The sequence below is a fragment of the Rhinichthys klamathensis genome, unplaced genomic scaffold (assembly GCF_029890125.1).
Source record: "Rhinichthys klamathensis goyatoka isolate OS25496 unplaced genomic scaffold, OSU_Roscu_1.1 h1tg000103l_1, whole genome shotgun sequence".
Classification (NCBI taxonomy): Eukaryota; Metazoa; Chordata; class Actinopteri; order Cypriniformes; family Leuciscidae; genus Rhinichthys; species Rhinichthys klamathensis.
This window is the reverse complement of record NW_026606642.1, coordinates 2,628,563-2,653,539: the sequence shown is the minus strand read 5'-3', so window position 1 is coordinate 2,653,539 and position 24,977 is coordinate 2,628,563. Positions and strand designations below refer to the sequence as shown.

General features: G+C 37.6%; 5 protein-coding genes across 7 annotated transcripts in view; 1 reads left to right on the top strand and 4 right to left on the bottom strand.

The window, feature by feature from the left end:
• LOC130086998 (SLAM family member 5-like) overlaps positions 1–24,977 on the bottom strand; it is a 290,538-nt gene that overhangs the window by 94,739 nt on the left and 170,822 nt on the right. The window lies entirely within an intron of this gene.
• The window catches only part of LOC130086987 (uncharacterized), a 170,394-nt gene that overhangs the window by 69,881 nt on the left and 75,536 nt on the right, over positions 1–24,977 (bottom strand). The window lies entirely within an intron of this gene.
• LOC130086914 (uncharacterized) overlaps positions 1–24,977 on the top strand; it is a 308,209-nt gene that overhangs the window by 276,864 nt on the left and 6,368 nt on the right. The gene's annotated exons all lie outside the window — the stretch shown is intronic.
• Positions 5,130–6,905, bottom strand: LOC130086922 (galactose-specific lectin nattectin-like). 3 transcript variants are annotated; one of them, XM_056253158.1, is made up of 6 exons: positions 6,845–6,905; positions 6,652–6,719; positions 6,332–6,462; positions 5,699–5,824; positions 5,405–5,516; positions 5,130–5,214 (listed from the first exon to the last, which is right to left on the bottom strand). In XM_056253158.1, the coding sequence occupies exons 2-6, from the start codon at positions 6,710–6,712 to the stop codon at positions 5,147–5,149; spliced, it is 498 nt and encodes a 165-aa protein (XP_056109133.1). In that variant the 5' UTR covers positions 6,713–6,719; positions 6,845–6,905; the 3' UTR covers positions 5,130–5,146. The 3 variants fall into 3 exon arrangements, with proteins under 3 accessions (XP_056109133.1, XP_056109132.1, XP_056109134.1); XM_056253157.1 differs by lacking the exon at positions 6,845–6,905 and having other exon boundaries at positions 6,652–6,765; XM_056253159.1 differs by lacking the exon at positions 6,845–6,905 and having other exon boundaries at positions 6,332–6,417; positions 6,652–6,764.
• The window catches only part of LOC130086935 (SLAM family member 9-like), a 171,386-nt gene continuing 170,307 nt past the window's right edge, over positions 23,899–24,977 (bottom strand). Inside the window, exons 3-4 of the mRNA XM_056253178.1 lie at positions 24,313–24,603; positions 23,899–24,062 (exon numbers count right to left, since the gene is read on the bottom strand). Of these exons, the coding sequence (XP_056109153.1) occupies positions 23,935–24,062; positions 24,313–24,603 (419 nt within the window). The 3' untranslated portion in view covers positions 23,899–23,934. The remainder of the gene's footprint in view (positions 24,063–24,312; positions 24,604–24,977) is intronic.

Below are 24,977 nucleotides of genomic sequence, written 5' to 3'. Positions count from 1 at the left end.
ATAACGTTGTCTCATTTCAGCTACATTTAACGTTAGCGTAGTGTTAGGCATAACGGTTATCAGCGGTACATTGCGGACAACTTCAGCAAACGTTTTAAAAGGTAACATTTTCATATAATTTAAAGACGGACAGTGGTTATGGTAACTAATTTATAATAACCTAAAAATTAAAAATACCTTTAGACAGACGACGGACAGAGAAAACACAATAAGGCTGCGTCTGAGGAGGACCGTTAACTGTCACTACGCTAAGCAGCTGAGCGTTGCCATGGATACAAACCATAGACTGTGATACAAACCGCGTACATAAGGAATGACGTCACTCGCTTAGGTGCATTTGATCCTATGATTTGATCGTCACTTGCTTGTTTCTCCAATTTTTTTGTGTTATTTGATCTGCATGTGCTATCAATAATTAGAATAATATTTTTCCTAAAATATATTATTTTTAATAAAACCAGTCACCTTCGCCTGACCAACAGTTTGACAGGTAAATGTTAAAGTCCCTGTAAAGGCAATTTTAACAAAACATTCTAAACACATTCTAAAGGTTAGAAATGTATTGCTAAAACATATTACAAAGACTGTGAACTGTGAAGTACTGAATTGTGGAGTTAGACCGTTAAACAGTTTTTCACCCTGGCAATTTCACGGATTTTTTGGGCGGGTCTAAAACAGGGCTCGATGACGCACTGGAGCTCTTGGACACGCCCCTACTCGATGACGCACTGATACTGATCCCTCTAACAATATAAATAGAGCACATTCGCATCAGTTTGGCGCTCATTTGCGAGTTACTGTCAGTACTATTATCAGTTACTACAGCCTACAGTTTGCTATCTAGCCATGCCTTCGTCACGGAAATGCGTACTACTTGGATGCAATCATTTGCAAAACAGATCGGTGTCCTTGTTTAAATTTCCTAAAAACGACGACATCAAGAAGAGGTGGATTAATTTTGTGAAGAGCCACCTTGATGGAGAGCTGAGGATCACCAGCCAAACCCGCCTCTGTAGTGATCATTTTACTCGTGATAGTTTTATAAACTTTCGTCGGAGACAACTGGGATTCACAGATAATCCGTTGTTACTGGTGAAAGGTGCCGCACCGACTATCTCTCGCCTCGGCCTTCATCCTCCCGTCCCGCCGACAACCGTTTATTGCTAGTCTAACTTAGTTTGATCTATAACTATAAGGTGTAAAAATATGTTGTTTTTTTCTGTTATTTATTGCTAGTCTAACTTTATTTGTCTAAGTTAGGTTAAGCTAGTTAACGTTTACTTACATATAACTTAGCTAACTTGCATAAAAGGGAGAGAAAAAATTTACCATTCTGTTGCAGAGCGAGGGGGACGATGTTGACTTCCTTGGTCAATGTCTTCTGAATCGGATTCAGGCTCTGGAGGCTCAAACAAATATGGCTTGGTATAACCTAATAAGCTGCTAGGAGCATCCATTTCGGCTGTAGCGGGTCCCGTCGAGTGCAGCTTTCCCGCGAGTGGGCGTGGTTTCAGCGCAGCCAGCGGACACGCCCCCAGCGTTTGAGAGCAGAGAAAACTGCTCATTTTTTCAAGATTTTGATAGCTTATTTTATGTACTTGCCGGCTTTTTTTATCATTCAAATTTGGCTGGGTGGCTAATAACACATTTTTCTGTGGTGTGACAAACTCAGAACACATACTTAATTTTGACTTTAAGGATACTTTTATTTGTCTTACCGTGTTACTTTCCACTTTCTTTCCAGCAATTTTTCATTCTTCACGTTTTCCTTGGCTGCATTCATCATTTGAAGTCGATGCATTCTTTTAGAGCTCCTGGGATTCAACCTCTTCGTGCATGTGGAATAGCCTTTATAAATAGCTCATATTCAATTGAATCAATTTTCATGTTTTTGATGTTTAAATTATAACGGGTGAAAACAGACTCGTTTTATTACATCTTTAATTAGTGATATAATTTACATGAAAGTTATTATCTTAACATTAAAACACTAACATTTTTAGCATGAACTTAATTTTACAATTAATGCAAATATTTGCATTTATATTTTAGTTTAATTATTCGGTTTGTCTGAGTTGCAAAGTGTCAGTTGATGATGGCAAACGCATGGGCGACTGGATTTTGCAAGTGTTGTCATGGAAATGCCAGGTGAGGGACGAAATAGGGACGTTCGCAAACTGGCCCGGACAAATGTCCTCAGAACGTCCGTCAGCGAACGTTATAAAATGGACCAAATGCGAACGTCATCGGAATGTCCGTCAGCGAACGTTACAAAATGGACCAAATGCGAACGTTATCGGAATGTCCTTCAGCGAACGTTACAAAGCGGACCAAATGCGAACGTCATCGGAATGTCCGTCAGCGAACGTTACAAATGGGACCAAGTGCGGACGTCCTCCGAACGTCCGATCGGGAACGTTACAAAGCGGACTTAATGCGGACCTAAGGGGACGTTTGAAACGTCCGGGGGACGTCCCTTGTTTGCTGGGTCCGTCCTCCGTCCTCCGTCCTCCGTCCTCCGTCCTCCGTCCTCCGTCCTTCGTCCTTCGTCCTTCGTCCTTCGTCCTTCTACTGCGTCTCCGGCTGTTTTCCTCCTTCTCCTTCCTTCGCTACCGCGTCTTTTATGCTTCTCACGCCCTAATCACCGTTTGGGATTTTCCCCCTCGCACGTGCCGATGATTTCGCCCGATCAGCTCTCGCTGCATTTCCGCCCTGTTCGGGAGACACCGGAACCGGCCGGGTGTTACACCGGAAGTGTTCCTCCATGGCAACTACTCCCGTGAAAAAGGTTCCGGCCCTGGTCACCCCGTGACACTATTGATCCGGGAAGTTAGAATCTGTGAATATGTTGCGAACTTTACTCCAGTGTGTAGTCACGTTTTAGTCTACCTGTAGGGATGCACCAAAATTTCGGTGCAGTAATCGGCCGACAGTGGAATTTTCGTCTTTTGGCCTAAAACATCAGAGCCGTACGAGGGAGAGTTTCGTCAACTCCGTTCACTCCAATTGACCAGATCCCTGGATTTTGCTAGCCTTTCCTTGCTCCTTATTTAAAAAACAAACAAACAAAAAAAACTTTAATAAACATTAGACTTCCCAATGTTGTTTTTTGTGAATAAGGGCTGATACACCCAAGTTTGATTAGCGCACAATTTAGCACACAATCTTTATTTATATTCAACTTGCTCCTGCAGACTTGAGAAGCCATTATTTTCTCCTGTCAGTGGGGAAACCACATTCATACTCCTTTCTCTGAGCGACTGGATCATCCTCTGCAAACTATAGTGGAGACGACAAGAACATGGAGGAAAGGACAGACAAAATGCTTGACATGCAGTTATTTATAAATGTAAAAATATATTGCACTAAATCAGTGTAAATGTCAAAATACATATTACATAGCCTGTATGATTATATGTGCACGTCAATATACATATTACATAGCCTGTATGATTATATGTGCACAAACAGATGTTTTGTTTTATATTTAAATATATTATGCATTCATTTATATAGTACACAAGTGCATGGGTGCATAAGAATTGTAAACATTAGCCTATAGATTAATAATTAGATTTGTAAGCAACAGCACTCTTCATAGACATCAAACGATCGGCTCCGAAGCGAAAGGCAACTAGTGCCTGCATCCACTTCCGTATTTATACCCGCGCCGCGGGGGCGGAGTATGTGATGTCATCACGCACGCCAATTCCATTGGCTCGTTCAATAGTACTTGAAGGCGATTGGCTCCCTAGCTGTGATCATATTTTCCCGAGGTAGCCTATGGTTTAATAAAGGTTGTGAAATAATTGCCTAATACTAACTCTACTTTTGTGCTGCACAGATATTATTGTGCAATGCCAGGATAACAGACCTTCTGCCTGTCAGTGATCTAACACCACTCATCATCACCATGTTTGAGTTGATCAATTAAAGTAGGCGGGCTTTATGTTGTAAACGCTCATAACGTGCGAGATAAACAAAACATTTAATGTTTGACAGATGTTTTACAATAGAAATTTAAAACGACCAACATAAATATTTAGGGATTTAAATTAAAAAACTTTTGTAGAATATCGCTATTTTTTTATTGAAAATATAGGCTATAATTTACGTAATTCATTGCAATTCGTAACTGTCAATGTAACGAGACAATAAACATTAACAAAGCCATTTTCATCAGGTATAACTGCAGAGAGTTAACTAGTTTAATTACATATATCATAATAAATCATTTAAAAATAAAATAAATAATTTAAAAAAAAATACAAATGACAATAAAATGTGTTTGAAAATATTTTTTGTTAAATTAATTAAATTATTACTGTCCCCCGACCAGTGCAATAGAGTAGTCTACTCTCTAGGACACCTCCACTTAAAAAAGATGCAATCTAATCCTGTTTCCTTGAAATAATGAAGCTGCTCCACAACAGGTTTGAGTTTATGGACCTGTTGCTATATGACAGCAACTAGACCCTTTTTGAAACACAATCTGTGCCCCAGTAAAATATTGCTGATAAATATTGCTTCTCTGATATGGGAGATTACTTTCGACCTGAGAATATTTTTTTTCTGCTCATGTCCTTGTTTTCTATCAGCGGTTTAGAATCAGAACTAGCAATGCCAGACTAGTGACTGAATCACTATTCATCTAAATTAAACCGGTTTAGAAAATGGTCTGAAATTGTGTGTGATTCAGTTTGATTCGTTCAAACAGTTCACTCAATCCCTGATTTGTTTGCAGAGGTTTCTCACACCGAAATATTGGGATATTTTATAAGACAGAAAACAGGCCCTGGATGAGTTCCATATTTGCTTATAATCCAGAAAACAAACATGAAATATGAAGATTGAGTGCAGTTTAAACCCCGCCCCTGATGATGACATAATTTAATGCCATTCTAATAACATATCCTCAAACCTTGCAACACAATATTATATTTTTAAATGCTCAAATTTGATTGTCCACAATGCACAATTTGCTTTTTCAATGCTTTTATTAATTTGAGGAGTGTTTCAGAGAAGACATTGAAAAGAGAATAAAGTTAAGAAGAGATTTGATTTCAGAGTAACATTTTTGAAAAGATAATATCGGAAAAATGTAGTAAATGTAGTTGAATCAACGTAACGGAGCAGGATGACGGTCTCACAGGTCCTTAGCACAGATATAGGACATTGAGGTTGAACAGTGCTCATCGTTCCAGCAACGGTTAGCTGTAAGGTGGAATAATGAAATAAGTTATTCTGATCATTATAGTGTTGTTAGAATCAAAATAAGATGGAATATTTAACTTAAGGTACTTTGTGAAATACAAATTGAGTCATTTCATGTTACTGTATGATGTGAAATTTTAGATTGTAAATTATAATTGAAAGTATTAAAAAAATCAGACTGTATTCTTACAGGAATAGTTGATCTCCAAACAGTTCTCGGCACGCTTGTAATTGTTAGGTTCTCCAGAGCACCAGTGGGAATACAAAAACACAGATCCATCACTCCACAACCAATGTCCATCCTAAAGAGGGAAGAGAGTGAATAAAAGAGTGCACTACTGTTGTCAGACTTCAGGAAGAAGCCAATTAAGTTCAGATTTGAAGTCAAACCATCTTTATTAGAAACTTTGTCTTTATTGTCTTGCCTTTAAAGCAGAAATTGTAGTTTAGACAAACGAATAGGTCTCGACACAATTGAACTCACTTCTACAGCATCATGAGCACCAATCCAAGTACGTGTGGAAGGAGAAGGCAACAGACTCAGCATGAATACATGTTCCAGTTTATTACGCACAGATGCGAGATTCGCACCATGACTGTGACAGTTTCTCTAAAGAGACAGATTTATTGAGATATATTTATTTGCAGAAAAAAAAAAATACTATACAAAATAACATTCCCACTTTATAGTAAGTGTCTTTAACTATCACTGAAACAAATGACTTGTAGGATTTACTTGATAAAATCCTCGTAACAATTTGCACTAACATATTTTAACATTAAAATTGTACTACTACTGCTCTGTACAACTTGCCTGTAATTATCAAGTAAAATCTACTTACTATTGGACTTAAAATTAGTTTGACATTTAACATTTCTTCACGCTTGAATTGAGTACTAATATATAATTTACTTTTTTTTTTATTGCCTGAACTTTGTTTGTTTTTTTACTGTTGCATTTACATCATCACAGAATCATTTTTTATCAGTTTAAATGATTAATTTGACAATGCACTTATTGTGTAGCCTACATACATGTCTTTACATCTGTCTTTTAGATGTAGTTAAAGACACCTAATATAAAGTGTGATCAAATCATCTTGTTGTAACACATTACCTCTGCTGTGATCCAGTTAGTCGGATGAGAAAAGTACTTGAAGCATCGGAGTCCAAGTTTTATCCATGTAGCGGGGCATCTTCTGTCTAAAACAACTGCATCCAGTCTATTAACATTTCTTGTAACATTCACTGCAAATAATGTTTTAATTTTTATTTATGTAGTGTATTTTATGTTTTTGTGATTATGTGCTGAAAATATGTGTACTTTCTACACGGTAAACCCCTTATTAATCATACAAATATTAGTCAATGGAATATTGTATATTTACAAAATGTTTTTAAATAGCAAGGTTTTTTACAAATACATGTCTTGGTTACCTTCTGTATTCCCCATGGAGAAGATAATGAAAAGAAGCAGACAACTTTTCAGCATTGCCATGATGAACCTGAAATTAATAAGCAGGAAAAGTTAAATGTCTGCATGCACTCATATGCTGAACACTGCGATCCTTAATGCATTTAAACACAAAGCACAAAATTACTTCAGGTAGAACATTTATTCAGAACTCACTTTGGTTTTCAAATTGTTGCCTTCAGAATCTCAGAGGAAGGTTTTGTGAAGAGCTAGAGCCTGTGTAACACCATAACACTGTCATATCTATTGAATGAAGAAGATGGATCATATTTATACACATAATATCCGGCAAAAACATCCGTGTGTCCTGGGCACAGATCAAACTTTACAATTTCTGGCGTATTAGTTATAGATTTATAGCAACAATTTAGAGAGGTCAAATGTGTGTGTCTTGAGTTCCTGTTTGCGTGCGAGTGTACCAGAGTTCAAGGTCTAGTTCTTCACTGAAAAAAATTCTACTTAATTTTTATTTTGCAAGTTTTTGCGCTCATATTTTTAAGTAAATGTCACATGTATGAAATTAACTAAGTTAGGTCAAATTAATAAAGAGCATAAGTAACTAGGCCAGTTAGAGTTTGTGGAGTAATTTCTACTTACTCATTTGAAGTTTACTTTGCAATACTGTTAAATGCAAAATTAAATGTTTCAAGTACATTTGACTCACTGAAACAAGCCATGCGTTTGAAGTGCATGGTTTACTTTAAAACATGTAAGTAAAAAAAAACACAGTAGATTTTGTGTTACACTATGTAAGACTACATATCTACACAATATAACGAGGCACCCAACCGAACACATAGACTCCAATACTTCGTACAGAACACACAACAGTGACAGTGAAAATTACCCATTTATCAGCATATAGTTTTTGAGTAAATGGGTCATTTGTCCACCCAAGAGGACGTTTGACTGACATAACGCAACCAATCACAGTTCCTTTTGTTCCGCATCATGTTTAGGAGCGTCACTTTGAGGAAATCCATTATGTCATAAAAGCACAAGTTACTGAACATAACAACGATACGATAGATGGCCTAGATCAGCTAGATGGCCTTGATTTATCAACCTGGTCTCATAGGAAATACGTACCTCTGCACACTTTTTTGCAGCGCCACAAATATGTACCACCCGGTACGTATTGCTTCAGTTTTGAAACACAAATGTCCACTGGGGTCGCTAAAGAGTGACATTGTTTATTCTCACTGCAGTTCGTGGCATAGTAATGAAATATAATCTATTGATTCGTGTTCGTGAACACAAATTTCCCCTTTTTTTCGTGTCACTCAGCACGACTTTCAATCTAATGTTTTGTTTCTGCACCACGTTTTTCTTTCTGCCACTCGGGAGCATTGTTTTTTTCTCATTTTAAATTGTCATTCTTTTTTTTTTTTTTACTTAAAAAAAAGTATTACCTGTGATCCCAAGCATCCTTTGCTGTGGAGACCATCAGTCTATCAGTCAGTGGTTAAATCAGCATAGCAATTCAATAAACGGGACAAAGGACGTCGCGTACGGGACAAATCAATTAGGCCCAATATACGGGATGTCCCGGCTAATACGTGACAGTTGGCAACCCTAGTGGCTAGGCTAGCCAGTAGTACTACCCGCCTTTATAGTAACAACCTAGTTTTAAAACAATTGTAACGTTATTGTGCCTCTTGTTACTGGATCTTACAAAAACAATCTTACAAAAACAAGTTGTATTAAGGTTTTAATGTCAATTTTTTCTTTATTTTAGAGATGCCAGGAAGTTCACAGAAAATGTGCCCAGGGTGCAACACCCTTATTAGTGTTGCATACAAGACTTGCCCACTTTGCAAACAACTGCAGCCATATAAAGAGAAAGTTGCAGCGAAGAGATGCAACTTTAAAAATAAAAAAATCGAATGGAAGGAGTCAGTCAAGAAAAACAACAACAGGACAGTTGTTCTTAATAGCAGCCATGTGTTGGTAAGATTAGGTCAGAGTTAAGGATGCAAATACGGATTTATGAAGTTAAAGGGATGGTCCACCCAAAAATGAAAATTCTCTCATCATTTACTCACCCTCAAGTTGTTTCAAACCTGTATGAGTTTCTTTCTTCTGCTGAACACAAAGGAAGATATTTTGAAGAACGATTGGAACAGTTGTGGGGCACCATTGACTTCCATAGTAGAAAAAAAAAAAATACTTTCTTACACTAAACTGTACGTGATGCAGTGTAAGAGATGTGTGTTGAGTAAGGCTCCTGAGAGGTTTTTATCTGCTCCTCAGAGAAGTGTGTAAATGTGCTTGAATGTTGTATAGGGATTTTCTGTATGTAATGAGTTTATTTGTTGTCTTTTCTGTACTGAGAGATCAACAATCTGGGTTATAAATGTTATAAGAGTATGTTTGATCGAAGTACGAATTTGATTAATGGCCGCAGTTGCACTTGCGGTATGCTTGTGAGTTTAGAACGATATATTTTTCGTTAAAACATTACAGTTGAATTTAATATGAGTTATACATTTGTAATTGTGTAAAGTTGTATTTATTTATTTTGAAGGATCCATGCAATGTTCAAATGTATTTTCTGTATATGAATTTACATTGAGATATCGTGTGTTGATTGACAGGCACGGCTAGACCAGAAATGCCAATTACTTTTGCTTAAGTGTGATCGTGTCTGTTATTTCTTTTGACACAGACACAGTGAGGCTGAGAGTAAAGAAAAACAAAAGTACATCATGTGTGGGATCTCTTTCTAGTTACCTCCAGATGACGTAGTTTCAACGGTGTGCTTGTCCGTCCTATGCATAGACTGTAAAAAATATGGACAAAGCGTCTGTGACGTCACCCACTTTCTGAAGAACAGTTTTGAGGCCGTTTATGGGGGGTATGGGCGGTGCCATCTTGGAAAATCTTACGATATTTCAATACAAATGTTCAGAAAGGATACAGAGGTGGTATGATGTGTGTTGTGTCAGATCATGGCCGAGACGTCAAATTTCACTTGGCTCAGCCCGTTATCAGCTGTCAATCAAAGTTAACCACGCGCTGTCATACATTTTATATCTAAATACGATCTAAACTAACGAATTAGAAAAAAAATTCACCCCCCTCACAGTTGTCAGGCACTCGGAACCTATCGAAAAATACAAATAAAAGTCCATGGGACCAACCTGTAAAAACTTGAATTTATGCTGTGAAAACGGACATTTTAACATGGGGGTCTATGGACATTTGCTCCCTTTTGCTCCCTTTTGGGATTTTAGATGTATTGTATATTTGAAATTGGCCCAATAAATATATTTTAGTTAAATATGTGAATACAGTATGTCAATATATTTACTAACAACATTGTAAATGTATGTATTGTATATAAATGTACAAAAAATGTATATATTGTATATGAAATACTATTATTTGAATTATTTTTACAGAATTGAATACAGTTATTTAATAGTGTGTGTGCAGTGTTAGACACTGAGTTCTATCTATTGTTTAAGTGTACTTCACTGTTGGAGTGTCACTGTTATACTTGCATCATAAATATTGTGCATATTTTCAATATTTAAATGACTTCAGGAAAGATGTCAATAAATCAACAATAAATCTAATAATTGCACGTAGTGTTAGGTACGTGCCAACTAATATGGCCTAATAGTCATAGGAAAGCAACAATCTGTCATTTTACATTGCAGTCATTTAAATGTAAGTACAGTATTTATTATAGCTGTGTGTCATAATACAGTAGTGTAATATGGTAGCCTACTGTTGTGTATAGGGGAAAAGATAGAGGAATTACTATGATCAAAATACATTTTCGACCCTTCTTTAGCAAGCTAAACATTTTATGACCATATATTTTGTCATGTATTTTACATTACGTTATAAATGTAAATATATCGCACACTTAACATCATATATTTTTGTTATATTTGAGAATATATTTCAAAATGATAAATACAAGTGAACAACAATGCAAATATATTTCAATGTATTTGGAATATATGTCACATATATTTTTGACAGCGAAAAATATAAAATATATTTCAATATATTTATTTTGTGTATGGGCTAATCCATCCATTTCCAGTTCAAACCTGCCTCTGAGCCAAACAAAGCTACAGGAAAATTAACTGGTACAGAAAACAGGCCCTCCACCCTCTGGAAAGGGATAGGCATACAGTTATGCACAGAGGTTTAAGAAATCAATTCAATCCACACTCATTTTTATTTTTTATTTTTTGTAAATCACTGTATGATCTGTACAATTTCAGTTAAACACAACTATCACACAAGTGCTAAACTGAATCTGCGCAAAACAAGACGCAAATGTTGAGTGACTGAGTAACTGACTGCGGTGTGTGTGTGTATGTGTCATATACACTCACCGGCCACTTTATTAGGTACACCTGTCCAACTGCTCGTTAACACTTAATTTCTAAGCAGCCAATCACATGGTGGCAACTCAGTGCATTTAGGCATGTAGACATGGTCAAGACAATCTCCTGCAGTTCAAACCGAGCATCAGTATGGGGAAGAAAGGTGATTTGAGTGACTTTGAACGTGGCATGATTGTCGGTGCCAGAAGGGCTGGTCTGAGTATTTCAGAAACTGCTAATCTACTGGGATTTTCACGCACAACCATCTCTAGGGTTTACAGAGAATGGTCCGAAAAAGAAAAAACATCCAGTGAGCGGCAGTTCTGTGGGCGGAAATGCCTAGTTGATGCCAGAGGTCAGAGGAGAATGGCCAGACTGGTTCGAGCTGATAGAAGGGCAACAGTGACTGAAATAACCACTCGTTACAACCGAGGTATGCAGCAAAGCATTTGTGAAGCCACAACACGCACAACCTTGAGGCGGATGGGCTACAACCAGAGATGGGGACTCGAGTTTGAGACTCGGACTCGAGTGCGACTTAAGTCCCACACACAGTGACTTCAGACTCGACTTGAGACTCGTCCTCGAAAGACTTCAGACTCGACTCGGACTCGAGCTGCGGGACTCGTGAACAATGTTTATTTTTAGGAAACGTCTGATGAGCTCGCTGTTATCCCCCTCCCTCCGTTACCTGTAACCTGCCTACGTAACCACGTACTACGTGGCCTATTGCTGGCGGCGCGCGCGCGACCGCACATGAGAGGATAACAAACAAAAAGTTTGACAGCACCGGCCGTTGCTGTGCCATTCATCGTTAGCTTTGGGTTCAAAAACTTCAAACAAGACGCGCTCAAAAGAAGCGCTCAATGCAAAATATGCAGTATCACGATAAAAGATTCTGGCTCAACCACATCTAATTTTATCAGGCATCTGAAAACGCACCCTGATAGGTGAGTAAACATGTTTAGCTCAGCATTGACCATCTACCGTTAGCTTGCTTATTGCTTTAGCTACCTAACGTTACGAGAGGTTAACTCCGACTGTCTTCCTTATGAAATATGAATGAGCGTTTCTTTAATTGCCAAACTTGTGGTGGTCGATTAACGTAACGTTAATCATTTACGTGCCGCTGGCTGCCCGTTGTCTACAAACAGGTTTATTGTTGATCATGTAACGTTACTGTTTCATTTAGTTATAACGTTACACTGGTTTGAGAGTCTGGGATGTGTTGACTTACAGACACAGTATATAAGCTATGATTAGTTGCATAGGCAGTGCAGCCAGAAGAAGCCAGAAATGTTTTGTGGCCCATACCTAGTGTGTTGAGAGAAGAGAAGGTTAACCAGTCTGATCTCACCCTTTTGATTTTTTTATTTCTAAACATTTTGTTCTTAACAAGTTACATGCCATACGTTGGTCAGTTGCTTCACATTTACACTAAAGATTTTGAGCATTTTAATGTTTTGGAAGTGCACTGTAGTGTTAAAAATTTCATTTGGATGCAATAGTTTATTGGCATTTAGCTACACTGATGTTTTGCACTAAATAGGAGTGTGTCAATTTTAGTGTTGCGAGTTATATCATTTTCTATATTTGGTCTTATGTCTTGGTATGTTCAAGCTACAAGGCAAAATAAAAAAAATAACTAAAAGTAAAGCATTCTTGGTGTTTTTGTCATGTTGCAATAGCCTGTTTACACTGATTATATACCAAAATCAAAGCTGATACTGTATGCTAATAGATAAAGGAGTCATAATAACATATGGTACCACTTTATTTTGATAGTCCACTTTATACATTCTACTAACTATAAGTAACTTTGCAGCTATATGTCAACTAACTCTAATGAGAGTATTAGTAGGCTGTCTGCTTAATATCTGCTAATTATATATTATAATATCTTATTTTGTTGGTTCCCCAACAGATATTCTACTGACTATAAGTAACTTGGCAACTACAAGTCAACTTGTTCTCCAAACCCGAACCCACATCATAACCTGACAGTCTACTACAGTCTACTAATACTCTAATGAGAGTTAGTTGACATGTAGTTGAAAATGTACATGGTTAGTAGAATGTCTAAAGTGAACTATCGAAATAAAGTGTAACCTAACATATTACAAGCTTTGAATTCCTTATATAAAGCTATGCAGTGTTCTAAGCAACCTGGATGGGTCGCTGTACGTGATGCAACACTTATAACCACAAGAGACTTGAGACTTGACTTGGACTATAGCTCAGAGACTTGAGACTTGACTTGGACTCTAGCTCAAAGACTTGAGACTTGACTTGGACTCTAGCTCAGAGACTTGAGACTTGACTTGGACTCTAGCTCAGAGACTTGTGAGCATCTCTGGCTACAACAGCAGAAGACTCCACCGGGTACCACTCATCTCCACTACAAATAGGAAAAAGAGGCTACAATTTGCAAGAGCTCACCAAAATTGAACAGTTGAAGACTGGAAAAATGTTGCCTGGTCTGATGAGTCTCGATTTCTGTTGAGACATTCAGATGTTAGAGTCAGAATTTGGCGTAAACAGAATGAGAACATGGAACCATCATGCCTTGTTACCACTGTGCAGGCTGGTGGTGGTGGTGTAATGGTGTGGGGGATGTTTTCCTGGCACACTTTAGGCCCCTTAGTGCCAATTGGGCATCGTTTAAATGCCACGGCCTACCTGAGCATTGTTTCTGACCATGTCCATCCCTTTATGGCCACCATGTACCCATCCTCTGATGGCTACTTCCACCATGTCACAAAGCTCTAATCATTTCAAATTGGTTTCTTGAACATGACAATGAGTTCACTGTACTAAAATGGCCTCCACAGTCACCAGATCTCAACCCAATAGAGCATCTTTGGGATGTGGTGGAACGGGAGATTCGCATCATGGATGTGCAGCCGACAAATCTGCGGCAACTGTGTGATGCCATCATGTCAATATGGACCAAACTCCCTGAGGAATGCTTCCAGCACCTTGTTGAATCTATGCCACGAAGAATTGAGGCAGTTCTGAAGGCAAAAGGGGGTCCAACCCGTTACTAGCATGGGGTACCTAATAAAGTGGCCGGTGAGTGTATATATGTATATATATGCATGTGTACATGATCAGTGACTATGTGGAGTAGTGAACCCTCCACTTCTTTGTGGTGCGTGTTTAAGGTGTTCTGAGGTGAAAGTACTAATGGAGTCCTCCGTCGCAGTTTGGTCGAACTTCATAACTTCATCTGCACAAGTACAAAAACACACATAATTACTATCATACAAAGGCACTCTGCAGTCATACATCAAGTCCCTCATTCTTTTTTTATCTGGCCTTACCTTGTAGTGCTCTGTATATTTTTGTGTTTCCGAAAGGCCTCTTGCCGTTTTGCCCCCTCCCCTTCATATTAAAAGATGCCATTACGGCATTAGAGAAGAGTCTAAAGGAAAATAATTTACATTTAGAAATCAATAGGAGAAAGTATGTTCTGTGGCCACAAACACATACACAAATAATATTCTGCATACACACAGTCATGTCAGTCAGGGGGGTTTACGCCATGGAGGTATTAATATAACTGGTTTTGACAGTGAGAAGCTCCTCCCCATCACATGCATTTCTATGGGCTGTGCTAGGCTAGCAAACTCAGCCTAAACGGGCTGAAATTGGCCGCCGCCATGATGGATATTTGTGGGCTTAATTCCGGGGTCAAAGCCAGGTAATTTCCTATCCTCTGTCTCGGTAGCCAATAAAGTGCTCCTTCGTGCATTCACCAATGCATTGATGGCCAATGAAGCTGATTGTGATTCAGACATTGAAAAACACAAAGCACCTGGACATTACACAAAATCCATACTGTATGTACTAACGTACCTGTCAAGGGCTTTGTGGACACAGTTCTTGGTGGTCTTTCCACCAACTTTTGATATTTGCAGCACCTGTTAGAATAACTTCATAAGTTAATAAGGTTGACTGGCCCTCCCCAAAATAACCTAACAATGAGTACTCGCATTGTATTGTATAAAGCTAGGTATCTTTTACTTCCTATACTTATACAAGCATCATGGAGACATTCCTCTTCACGGTCAAAGTCCTCCAAAGTCTCCATCCTTTCGATGTTTACTGGTGAACTGGCAGGTTGGCTTTGTTTTAAGCAAGTTCTTATGTCAGCGAGAATGTCTAGGACTTTTTTCTGGTACACTGAAATCAATAAACACAAATGAAGATCACAATCATTACAGTCATCTCCAAAGTTATGGGAACAGCAAGGCAAATTTCTTTCTTTTTGTTGTACATTGAAGACATTTGGGTTTAAGATAAAAATACGAATGTGAGACTAAAGATCAGGGCCCGTATTCATAAAGATTCTAAGAATCCTCTCAGAAAACTCTTAATTTAGCTTAAAAACTTCTACGTAGGAGTCTTAGCTTAAGAGTGATTCGGGACCAATCTGAGAGCAACTCTGAGGCCACGTTTACACAAAGCCGGGTATTTAGAGAAACTAATATTTTCCCTCCCTCCGTTTTCAATAATAACATTGTGCACACCCGCATAAATATGCCGTCGAGCGCCATCATAACTATGCCAAACCTATGGGCGGCAGTGTAGAGAGAAGGATAAAGCCATGCAAGCCAATCAGAATCCTCAGAATCGACAAGAGAGAACCTAAAACCCCGTTTCTCCCAGTTGATACGGCAACACATAACCGGTGTTTTCAGAAATCTCCACTTTGGCCAGAGTTTTTAGAAATAATCGTTTTCTGTGATAAAAACGGGGGTTTTCATGTAAATGAGAGGCCAAACCGCAGGGAAATATCTGCGTTTTCCCTTCGTGTAAACGGGGCCTGAGTAAGGAAAAGACAAAAACTTTCATCTTAGTGAGGAGGCGGGGCTGACCCTGTTGCTATGTTTGACACAATCTTTTGACCACTGTGATTGGTTGGTTGTCCAAGAAGGAAAAAAAGAGTGATTTTAAGTATAGGGTCTATTCTACACCTTCACTTTGAAATTACATGCGTAATTTTTCCTAATTGACCGTTCTCACACACACACACAGACACACACACATTGTATATGTGTATATAAATCCTTTTTTTATTTACCATGCTGTTAATTTCCTATAAGGTATTTGATTGGCTTAGAATGATAAAAATGGTTCCACTCTTTACAATTACACTGATTGCTGGCATGTCTATTTAAGTGGTGGTTTGAATGTTGGTTTTAATGTATCAAACTCACTGTCATCCATTGTCTGCAACACATTTCTTCTCAATCTTTGTCTTTCTCCCATTTTCTCCTCTGCTAAAGAAACTCTTAAGCCTCTTAAAAGTCCTCATCCGTACTCCTAAAAAAAATGACCTTAAGACCTCTTTTAAGGGTTAAGAAACTTTCTGAATTACTTTTTTCTTTACTAGGATTTTTTCTTTAATTTTAAGAGTAAACACCCACATTTCTAAGAATTTTCTTAGAATTTTGTCACTAGGAGCTACTCTTTGCATTAAGATTCTTTATGAATACGGGCCCAGAAAGTCAGCTTTCATTTCCTGGTATTTACAGTACATCTAGATCTGTTAAACAACTTATATTACCCCTTGTATGGGAACATGTGACTGACAGGTGGTTCTCGTTGCCCACATGTTTACTTTTAGGTTGATTGTTAGAACATTAAATAGTGCTGCATGACTAGTGTTTATTTTAGCCTTGAGTTTTACCTAGGCCTATACAGTTTGCATTTTTATGACCAACATTATATTTTCGTGATGTTAAAGGGTCACTGGCAGAAGACAGTTGCAAGCAAAATAAAACCCCAGCAAATGTACAAAACATGTAGCGGAATGATGTTAGCTGCTACTTGTTAAGCTTTGGTGCCGTGCGAAAGTTGTTTTCAAAAGTAGGCTAACTATGGCCAATGTTTAGCTAACTCTAGCTGGAGGAGATACACTCCCTCCCCCACAACAGGTTTAGGTAGGCTAGTTTAAGACAATAACGCTAAAACAGCTAAAATTAGTAATGCATAATTTAACATAAACTTCACTAAGTTGACCGAACCTACCTTGAAAACAAGGATTTTTCAGATTTAGGCCTATCTCTTGCTTGAAGTTGCTGCTGTTCATTTTTCCTATGGTGTTTCCTGTGGAACTACCATACTGCAGGCAGGACTTCCTGTTTCATATATATGCGGACCAATTCCGGACGTCATCACGACGTGCAAACTACTGCTGCTTTAGACCTAGGCTACTAATGAATCACGTTGAAAAACAATGTCAATATTTAACATTAAAAAATGCATTCACGAAGCTAAGCATGTCAATGATTAATGCCTCAGTCAATCAAACATTTCCCTACATTCATTGTTCATGTCAATTTCCAGCACCTGTATTAGACGTCCACATGGCGTCACAGTCTGCACCTTCAGGGAAACAAAACCTGACTTTCAAACATGACGTAGAAAATACCTCATTTGGAGGTAACTTTGCAAACCTAGATCATGTCAATTTCCTGCACCTGTCTTAGACGTCCACATAAAATCCAGAAAATTACCTATTCCGGCGTTCAAATATTGAACATTATATTAACGTCCAGGTGGGGTCATAGTTAGATGTCCAAATAGCGGACCTAGATTGCACGTTGCATAAAAGTCAAAAATTGGTCTTGGACCGACTGACGCAATATAGACATGATCTGCCTGTCCAATAGATGTCTGATGTTTAGTTTGTAAAGTTGTTTCAAACCTGTATGAATTTCTTTCTTCTGCTGATATTTTGAAGAATGTTGGTAACCAGTTGATGGATATGGAGCCAGATCAGACTGATTAATAATTCACGCAAAAAATACGATTCACACATGCGTAGACAATTTCACATGCGTGAAACCTAATTCACGTACACACAAAAAAAATTCACGTGCGTGAAAAAAAAAATATTCACAAAAAGCAATTCACATGCGCAAAATAAAATTATATATTCATAAAATACATTTCACAAATGCAAAACACAATTCGTAGATATACAACTGTGTACAAAAACCTTTGAATCTTTAAAATGTACGAGTGTGTCCTTGAATTTGAATGTGCAAATCGTCATTCACGTAGAATCGCCTTGGATGTGTGTGTCTGTATTTTTGAGACTTTCCTGGCAGCGCTTACTCGTAAAACAGAGCAGTCGTACTCTTCAGCCAATCAGATTTAAGCTTATCAATCGACCAATCAGTATCACGTGAAGGCGGGCCTACCCATAGACATAATAAATACATAGACGCCCTATTGGCCGCTTTGGAACGTTGCTGCGATACGTCAACGGGTCCGCCATTTTGCGGAGGGCAAGACAGCGCTGTGAACAAATGTAAGTAAACGGGGGAGGTGCGTTTTTTGATAAAAACAAACTGTTTTTACATTTATCAACCGATTTCAGTGGTTTGTTTGTGGTGTACAAAAAGTTCCATCTCTAGTTTTTTAAAATCTCGATAGTTAGACTTGTAAAATTTTTTTTTTTAATAAAGAATGGTCAATTAAGCTCAGGCTTGTCATGTATCTGGCTTTTTATTCTTGGATAAGAATGGTGAAGACCCCCATACTGATATAATTTAAGTTTTCTTATTGTGGAAAAAGTATTTTCTGTGATTGACCAGATTTTAGCAATAACAAAGATAACTGATGGATCCTTTATAATAATACGTTATGGTACAACTACAGTGCAATGCAAATAGTAAATATAACATAAAGTGAGAAGTAATAGTAAATAGTTTAGTCAATAAAATTAACAAATAGTATACAGCAAATAAAATAGCAATGATTAGTATATTTATATAATATCATAAGTGCAATAATACAATCATAAACATATTGATAATAGCATAGTTTATTAATAATACTATAATAATAGCAATAGAATAAGAAATATCAATTACAGAATATACACAATAAAAAATAAGTTAAATAGTGACTTTAATATTTAACTCTTTTTGTTAAATGTCAGTTTTATTGATCAGGGGGGGTAGACGAGCGCTGAGCGCATCTTACAACTCCGAAAACGTCAGATCAAATTTTCAAATAGGCGCTATCTTTATAAACAAACCACATAATTGAGCTTTAAACAACTACATTGTCGACTGAAAAACTATTTAAACTACATTTCGTGACACAATAACAGTAGTATTTTTAAATTTATCCTCTGAACGTTACTATTACTAATTAAATCATGACCAAATACAACCAAAAACAAACGTTCAGTCTTGCTGGTGAAAGGTAATTCCTCGAAAGCTGTTTTCAATTGTGTGGCGATGTGTACAGCCCCAAACAGCGCCCAAAACAGGCATTTTCTCAATTCCCTGTATGAGAGGTATGGGAAAGTTGCCATCCCCAACATGGCGGCGCCGTTGACGTACGCTCCAGCGGCCAATAGGGCGTCTATGTATAGACCAATTTTCAGCCGACGTCACAGTTACGTCACGGCGCTAGCTGGTGGCAGAACAAAGGGAAAACTGGAGGCAGCAAATACAAACCAGCACAGATTCGGCTACAAAATAAGGATCTTAAATTATTCTTATTATTATTAAATGTCATCTTGTTGTGTTGTTGGGTGCAAGAATCAATGAAAAATTAATATGCTTTATCTGCAATTTTTTATTTCTAGAAATATTCACCTCATTAAAATTGCACCGTAATGTCACTCTTTACATTGTCGTCTTCATCGCGCTGGCTCGGCAGAACTGCGGATCGTACCACACAAGTCTTGTACATGACCATTCAGCACATAGTTATAGGCATCTAAAGATTTACATGCCCTCCGTTTCTCTATCAGGTAGGTGTAGAAGTCAGTTCACTCAACCGGAGGTAACGTTAACGTTAATCCTGTCAGATCCTCAATGAGTGTACGGGTCGGCCAATCTGGTTCTGTCCGATTAAAATGAACTTTTGCAAATAACAATCGTGGTCCTGGACAGTGAGCGACCTTGCACATTAAGATAAAATCGGATTTTCTCCAGTCATTGTTAAAAACAAGCTAACAAAACTTGCAGACTTTACGTTAGAGAAGCGGCCAGAGGGATCGTTCTGCCACCACCTAAGCTCCGCCCACATAAAAACGTCACCATGTTTACCAACTGAAAATTGGTCTATATATTATGTCTATGGGCCTACCTGCATGTTACGTCATCAGCTTTCGACCAGTTCATGGCTGAGAGCAGAGGTAAGTGCAGTTAATCGTTCATTTCTGTGTAAACTGAAGTTAGAGATCAATTGAAGCAATAGTTTATGAACTATTAACTGATGTAAGCAAGTGTTGTTGTAATCAGATGTCCCATATCGTGTCAAAAATGAAGAAGGATGATGCTTGTTTTGTTGTATTTTAGACAGCTCTCAGCTACAATCATCACGCTAATGATTGCAAAACAATCATCTGTGGTCAATACCCACCCTAGCTCTCTCAGCACTGGCCTCATCCAGATTGTTCTTTAAATGGTGAATAGACCTATTTAATGAGCACCCAGTGTTTATTTGCTATTTGTGTATGTTGTTAAATTATTATTAACACTTGTTTCCCTGCATTTTTCAGGATTACTCACCTTTGGTGGTCACAAACATCTTAATTCATGTTGTTTCTTTATTCTCTTTTATACTTTTGTTTTTATGTCTTAATTAGTAACACTTTACTATAACGTTTCATTAGTTAACATGAACTAATAATGAACTGCACGTAAACAGCCTTTATTATTTTTTGTTAATGTTAATTTCAGCATTTACTAATACTTAATTAAAATATTGTTAACATTAGTTAATGCACTGTAAAGTAACAATAAACAGCTGTATTTTTAACTAACGTTAACAAAGATTATCAAACACCGCAACAAATGTATTGCTCATGGTTAGTTAATATACATTAAGTAATGTTATTGCACCATATTGTAGTGTTACCAATATTCAACATCCATTTCCTTATGTTTTGTGCTGTATTGTCATCTTAAGGTTTTTAAATAAGGTTTTTTATTGTCATCTTAAGGTCTCACAGGACAATATTGTGAAGCATTAATTTTACTTTGCTTAGTAAAATAGGCAAATCTGATTTTGTGCTGATAAGACAAAGGTACTTATCATAGAGAGGCAATTAAGATTATGCGACTAAGATTACTCAGTAAACTCTATTCAATTACCATCACTTAATTTCCCACGTCCTCTGTCTGCACCTCTCGTACTATAGGTTTTTACTATTTTAAATATCAGGACAAAATCTGATATGTCCTAACAGAGAGGTCTACTGATGACTGGATTGAACACAATTCATTTGTTCACTTTTCACTTGATGTATGGCACTTATATTTATATACTTTAAAAGCAAAGTAGACTCTGACTGGATCTCACAACTCTGGAAGAGACGTATATTTCTCTGCACTGAATGTTCCTGATCTTCATATGTAACAGGGACATTAATCATGATCAAGTCATTTTATATATATTTTATTCCCAAAGGATTTCGGAAACGTTAAAATTAATAAAACGTGTACATCAAATTGAACTATGTCTTTGAATCTTTTCATTCTGACAAGAACATTTAATAATGCATGCATAGCAGGGCTGTATTCCTAGAGCGTGTACATGTAGTCCGCAGGAGACAAATGAATACAGTAACAATGCATCACTTTCAACCTCTTGTTGAAACAACTGTCAAAATGGTTGGCTTGCAACAGGACTGTTTTTAAAGATTTACAGTAGGAATGGTAAGATCACAGTACTGGTTGTCTGCAACTTCATACATCATCTGTCTCGGAAATCTGAAACAATAAAACTACATAATATATGCAGTTTAAAACAAAACATGTCTCCTATATATGCATGTCATTACATACATTATCATCAGTTGAATGTGTGGTGGACAGGACATGAAAATCCATCAATACTAAAAATAAATGTTTATGTTCACATGTGGACTAAACAGCAGTTAATAAACTATTGCATCAACTGATCTCAAGCTTCTTTAACTTCAGTTAACACAGAAATGAACGAGTAACTGCACTTACCTCTGCTCAGCCATGAACTGGTCGAAAGCTGATGACGTAACATGCAGGTAGGCCCGCCCTCACGTGATACTGATTGGTCGATTGATAAGCTTAAATCTGATTGGCTGAAGAGTACGACTGCTCTGTTTTACGAGTAAGCGCTGCCAGGAAAGTCTCAAAAATACAGACACACACATCCAAGGCGATTCTACGTGAATGACGATTTGCACATTCAAATTCAAGGACACACTCGTACATTTTAAAGATTCAAAGGTTTTTGTGCACAGTTGTATATCTACGAATTGTGTTTTGCATTTGTGAAATGTATTTTATGAATATATAATTTTATTTTGCGCATGTGAATTGCTTTTTGTGAATATTTTTTTTTTTCACGCACGTGAATTTTTTTTGTGTGTACGTGAATTAGGTTTCACGCATGTGAAATTGTCTACGCATGTGTGAATCGTATTTTTTGCGTGAATTATTAATCAGTCTGATCTGGCTCCATAGATGGACCCATAGACAGTAAAAGAAATGGACAGAGCCATCTCATTGGAACTCAGTTGAGACAGTTGAAGCCCACTTTTAGCGATTTTTGAGAACTTCCGTTCCTGACGCGCAGACTCAAACCGACTCAAACTAAGCTTGATGACGTGAGCAACCTGTCTGACAGACGTTAATCTTCTAGTAGCTGTGCGTGAAAATTGCCAACGTTAATCTTGCAGAGACGGGGAACTTGAGCAAAGAGTTCTTTGGCGTGAGTGAGCAGGAGTAAGTATTCCGTTGCTTTTATGGACTCATTATCTATGGGCTTCTCCCTTGACGGGACGTGCCCCCGATTGCCTGCGAGCTTCTCCTGCTGTCTGTACGGTAATTTCTGCACAGCGCGACAGAGAGTCGAGTGGTTATGACGCAATCGTTAGCTTATTTTTACTGAATCTGTTTCTACGGGGCCATAATGTAACATAGAAGGTAATGGAGCCCTTTATACATTGTCGTGTTTCTTTAGAAATAAATAATGGACAAATGGAGTCTTTAAACGCCTCAGATGTAAAGTTATTCGCTGTCAAAGTGACGCCAAAATGAATGGGAGTCAATGGGAATGCTAACGCAAGTGAAGTTCTGCTACAACATGGCGGCACCCGGCGGGCTTCAACATCCGGTCGATGGATTACCCCCTTGGATGGACCCCATTGACTTCCATAGTAGGAAAAAAGAAATACTATAGAAGTCAATGGAGTCCATCAACTATCAGCTTGTGAGCGTGAGGCACAAACATGAGCCCAGCACTTCCCATAATGAAATAAAGACTTTTGCATGTTTTGTTCATCAATAACTTCATGCATTCAGTCGCTATGTGATAGCTCAACGTGAAAAACTGTGTTAATGATAAACCGGCTGCTTTTTTGACGCAGAAGTTGAAATGATCTTCCAGTCTTCGATCTGGTCTTTAAAGATGTATATCTGTAATGTTTATGATGAACAACTTTGACTCTTTTATTATACCCTTAAATTATAATTTAGGCCCATGTATGATTCATAGCTGTTTATCAGTTCAATAAGTAATATTCAGTTTTCTGTTCAATTCTACAGGGATTTATTGGTGTGACATAGTTTTACACTGGTAGGGTTGCTGCATACAATTATAGCATAAAACAAAATGAAAACAGCAACATAACAGAAATTAAGAAAAAATGAAAACACTGCAGTTAACAAAGAAATATTAAATGGATGACATAAAGAATAAAATTAAATAAAGTATACTGGCCCAATACACCAGATTCGAGTAATAAACCCTTTACAATCAAGCTCAGAGTAGGATAAACTAAAGCATTTCAATAACTAAACAATTAGACCATGCATAGTTTAAACCGGCAATAGGCCAATATGCCACAATATTTATGACATCTGTTCTGTTCTCCTGTTATCCTCTTGTAGCTCTGACGTCATTGACCAGAAGAACAGCAGCAGCCGCAGAAGCCACGCCCATCAGCGCAGTGACGACCAATCGCAGCACAGCTTCAACAGAATCACAACAGGGGGCGTGGACTTCTAAAAAAAAAAAAAAAAACGAGCAACCATGAATTGAATTGAGATTTTAGTCTTTGTCATGAACTCAAAAAGATCTTATTTTCTGCTCCACACAAGAAAAATAAAGTAAAAACTGTTCAGAAAGACACAAGTACATGATGACATAAGCTCCTTCATTCTTTAAGTCATCCTAAGTTATCAGTCTCGATAAAATCAACAAATGAATTCAGTGAATAAATGCCAGTGAGGAATATCATCAGTGCTGCTGTACCTGCACATGTGTGGCAGAGTGTGTTGATGTCCAGATGTGTGGTCTGGTTGCTGATGGGATTGTTCAGCACACAGCTGTAGGTGTTTTTATCCTGATATTCCACCTCCAGAGGTAGAGAGAGACTGATGCTGAGATCACACACACTGATGCTGGACAATACACTCATTCCTGCGTACCAGGAGAGAGTCACATCACTCACATTACACACTGATGAACACACCAGTGAACATGATGATGATGATGAAGAACAGTGTGAAGAGTTACTGATGATGACAGGAACAGGCAGACGAGCTGAGAAAGATTAGAATAAATCACTATCCCTGTATACAGATGAAACTCGACAAATTTGAATATCGTGCAAAAGTTCGTGTATTTCAGTAATTCAAATTAAAAGCTGAAACTAATATATTTAGTATATATAACTATATACATATGCATGATTATACTTTTCAGAGGGCCGGCATTTCTGTATTTAAAATCCTTTTTTGTTTTATTGATTTCATGTAATATTTGAATTTGGGGTTTTCATAAACTGTAAGCCATAATCATCAAAATTATAACTTTTGGACGATATTAAAATGTTTCGAGTTTCACCTGTACATCTACTTCAGAGCTATACACTGTAAAAAAAAAAAAAAAAAAAAAAAAAAAGGTCAAATGACTGG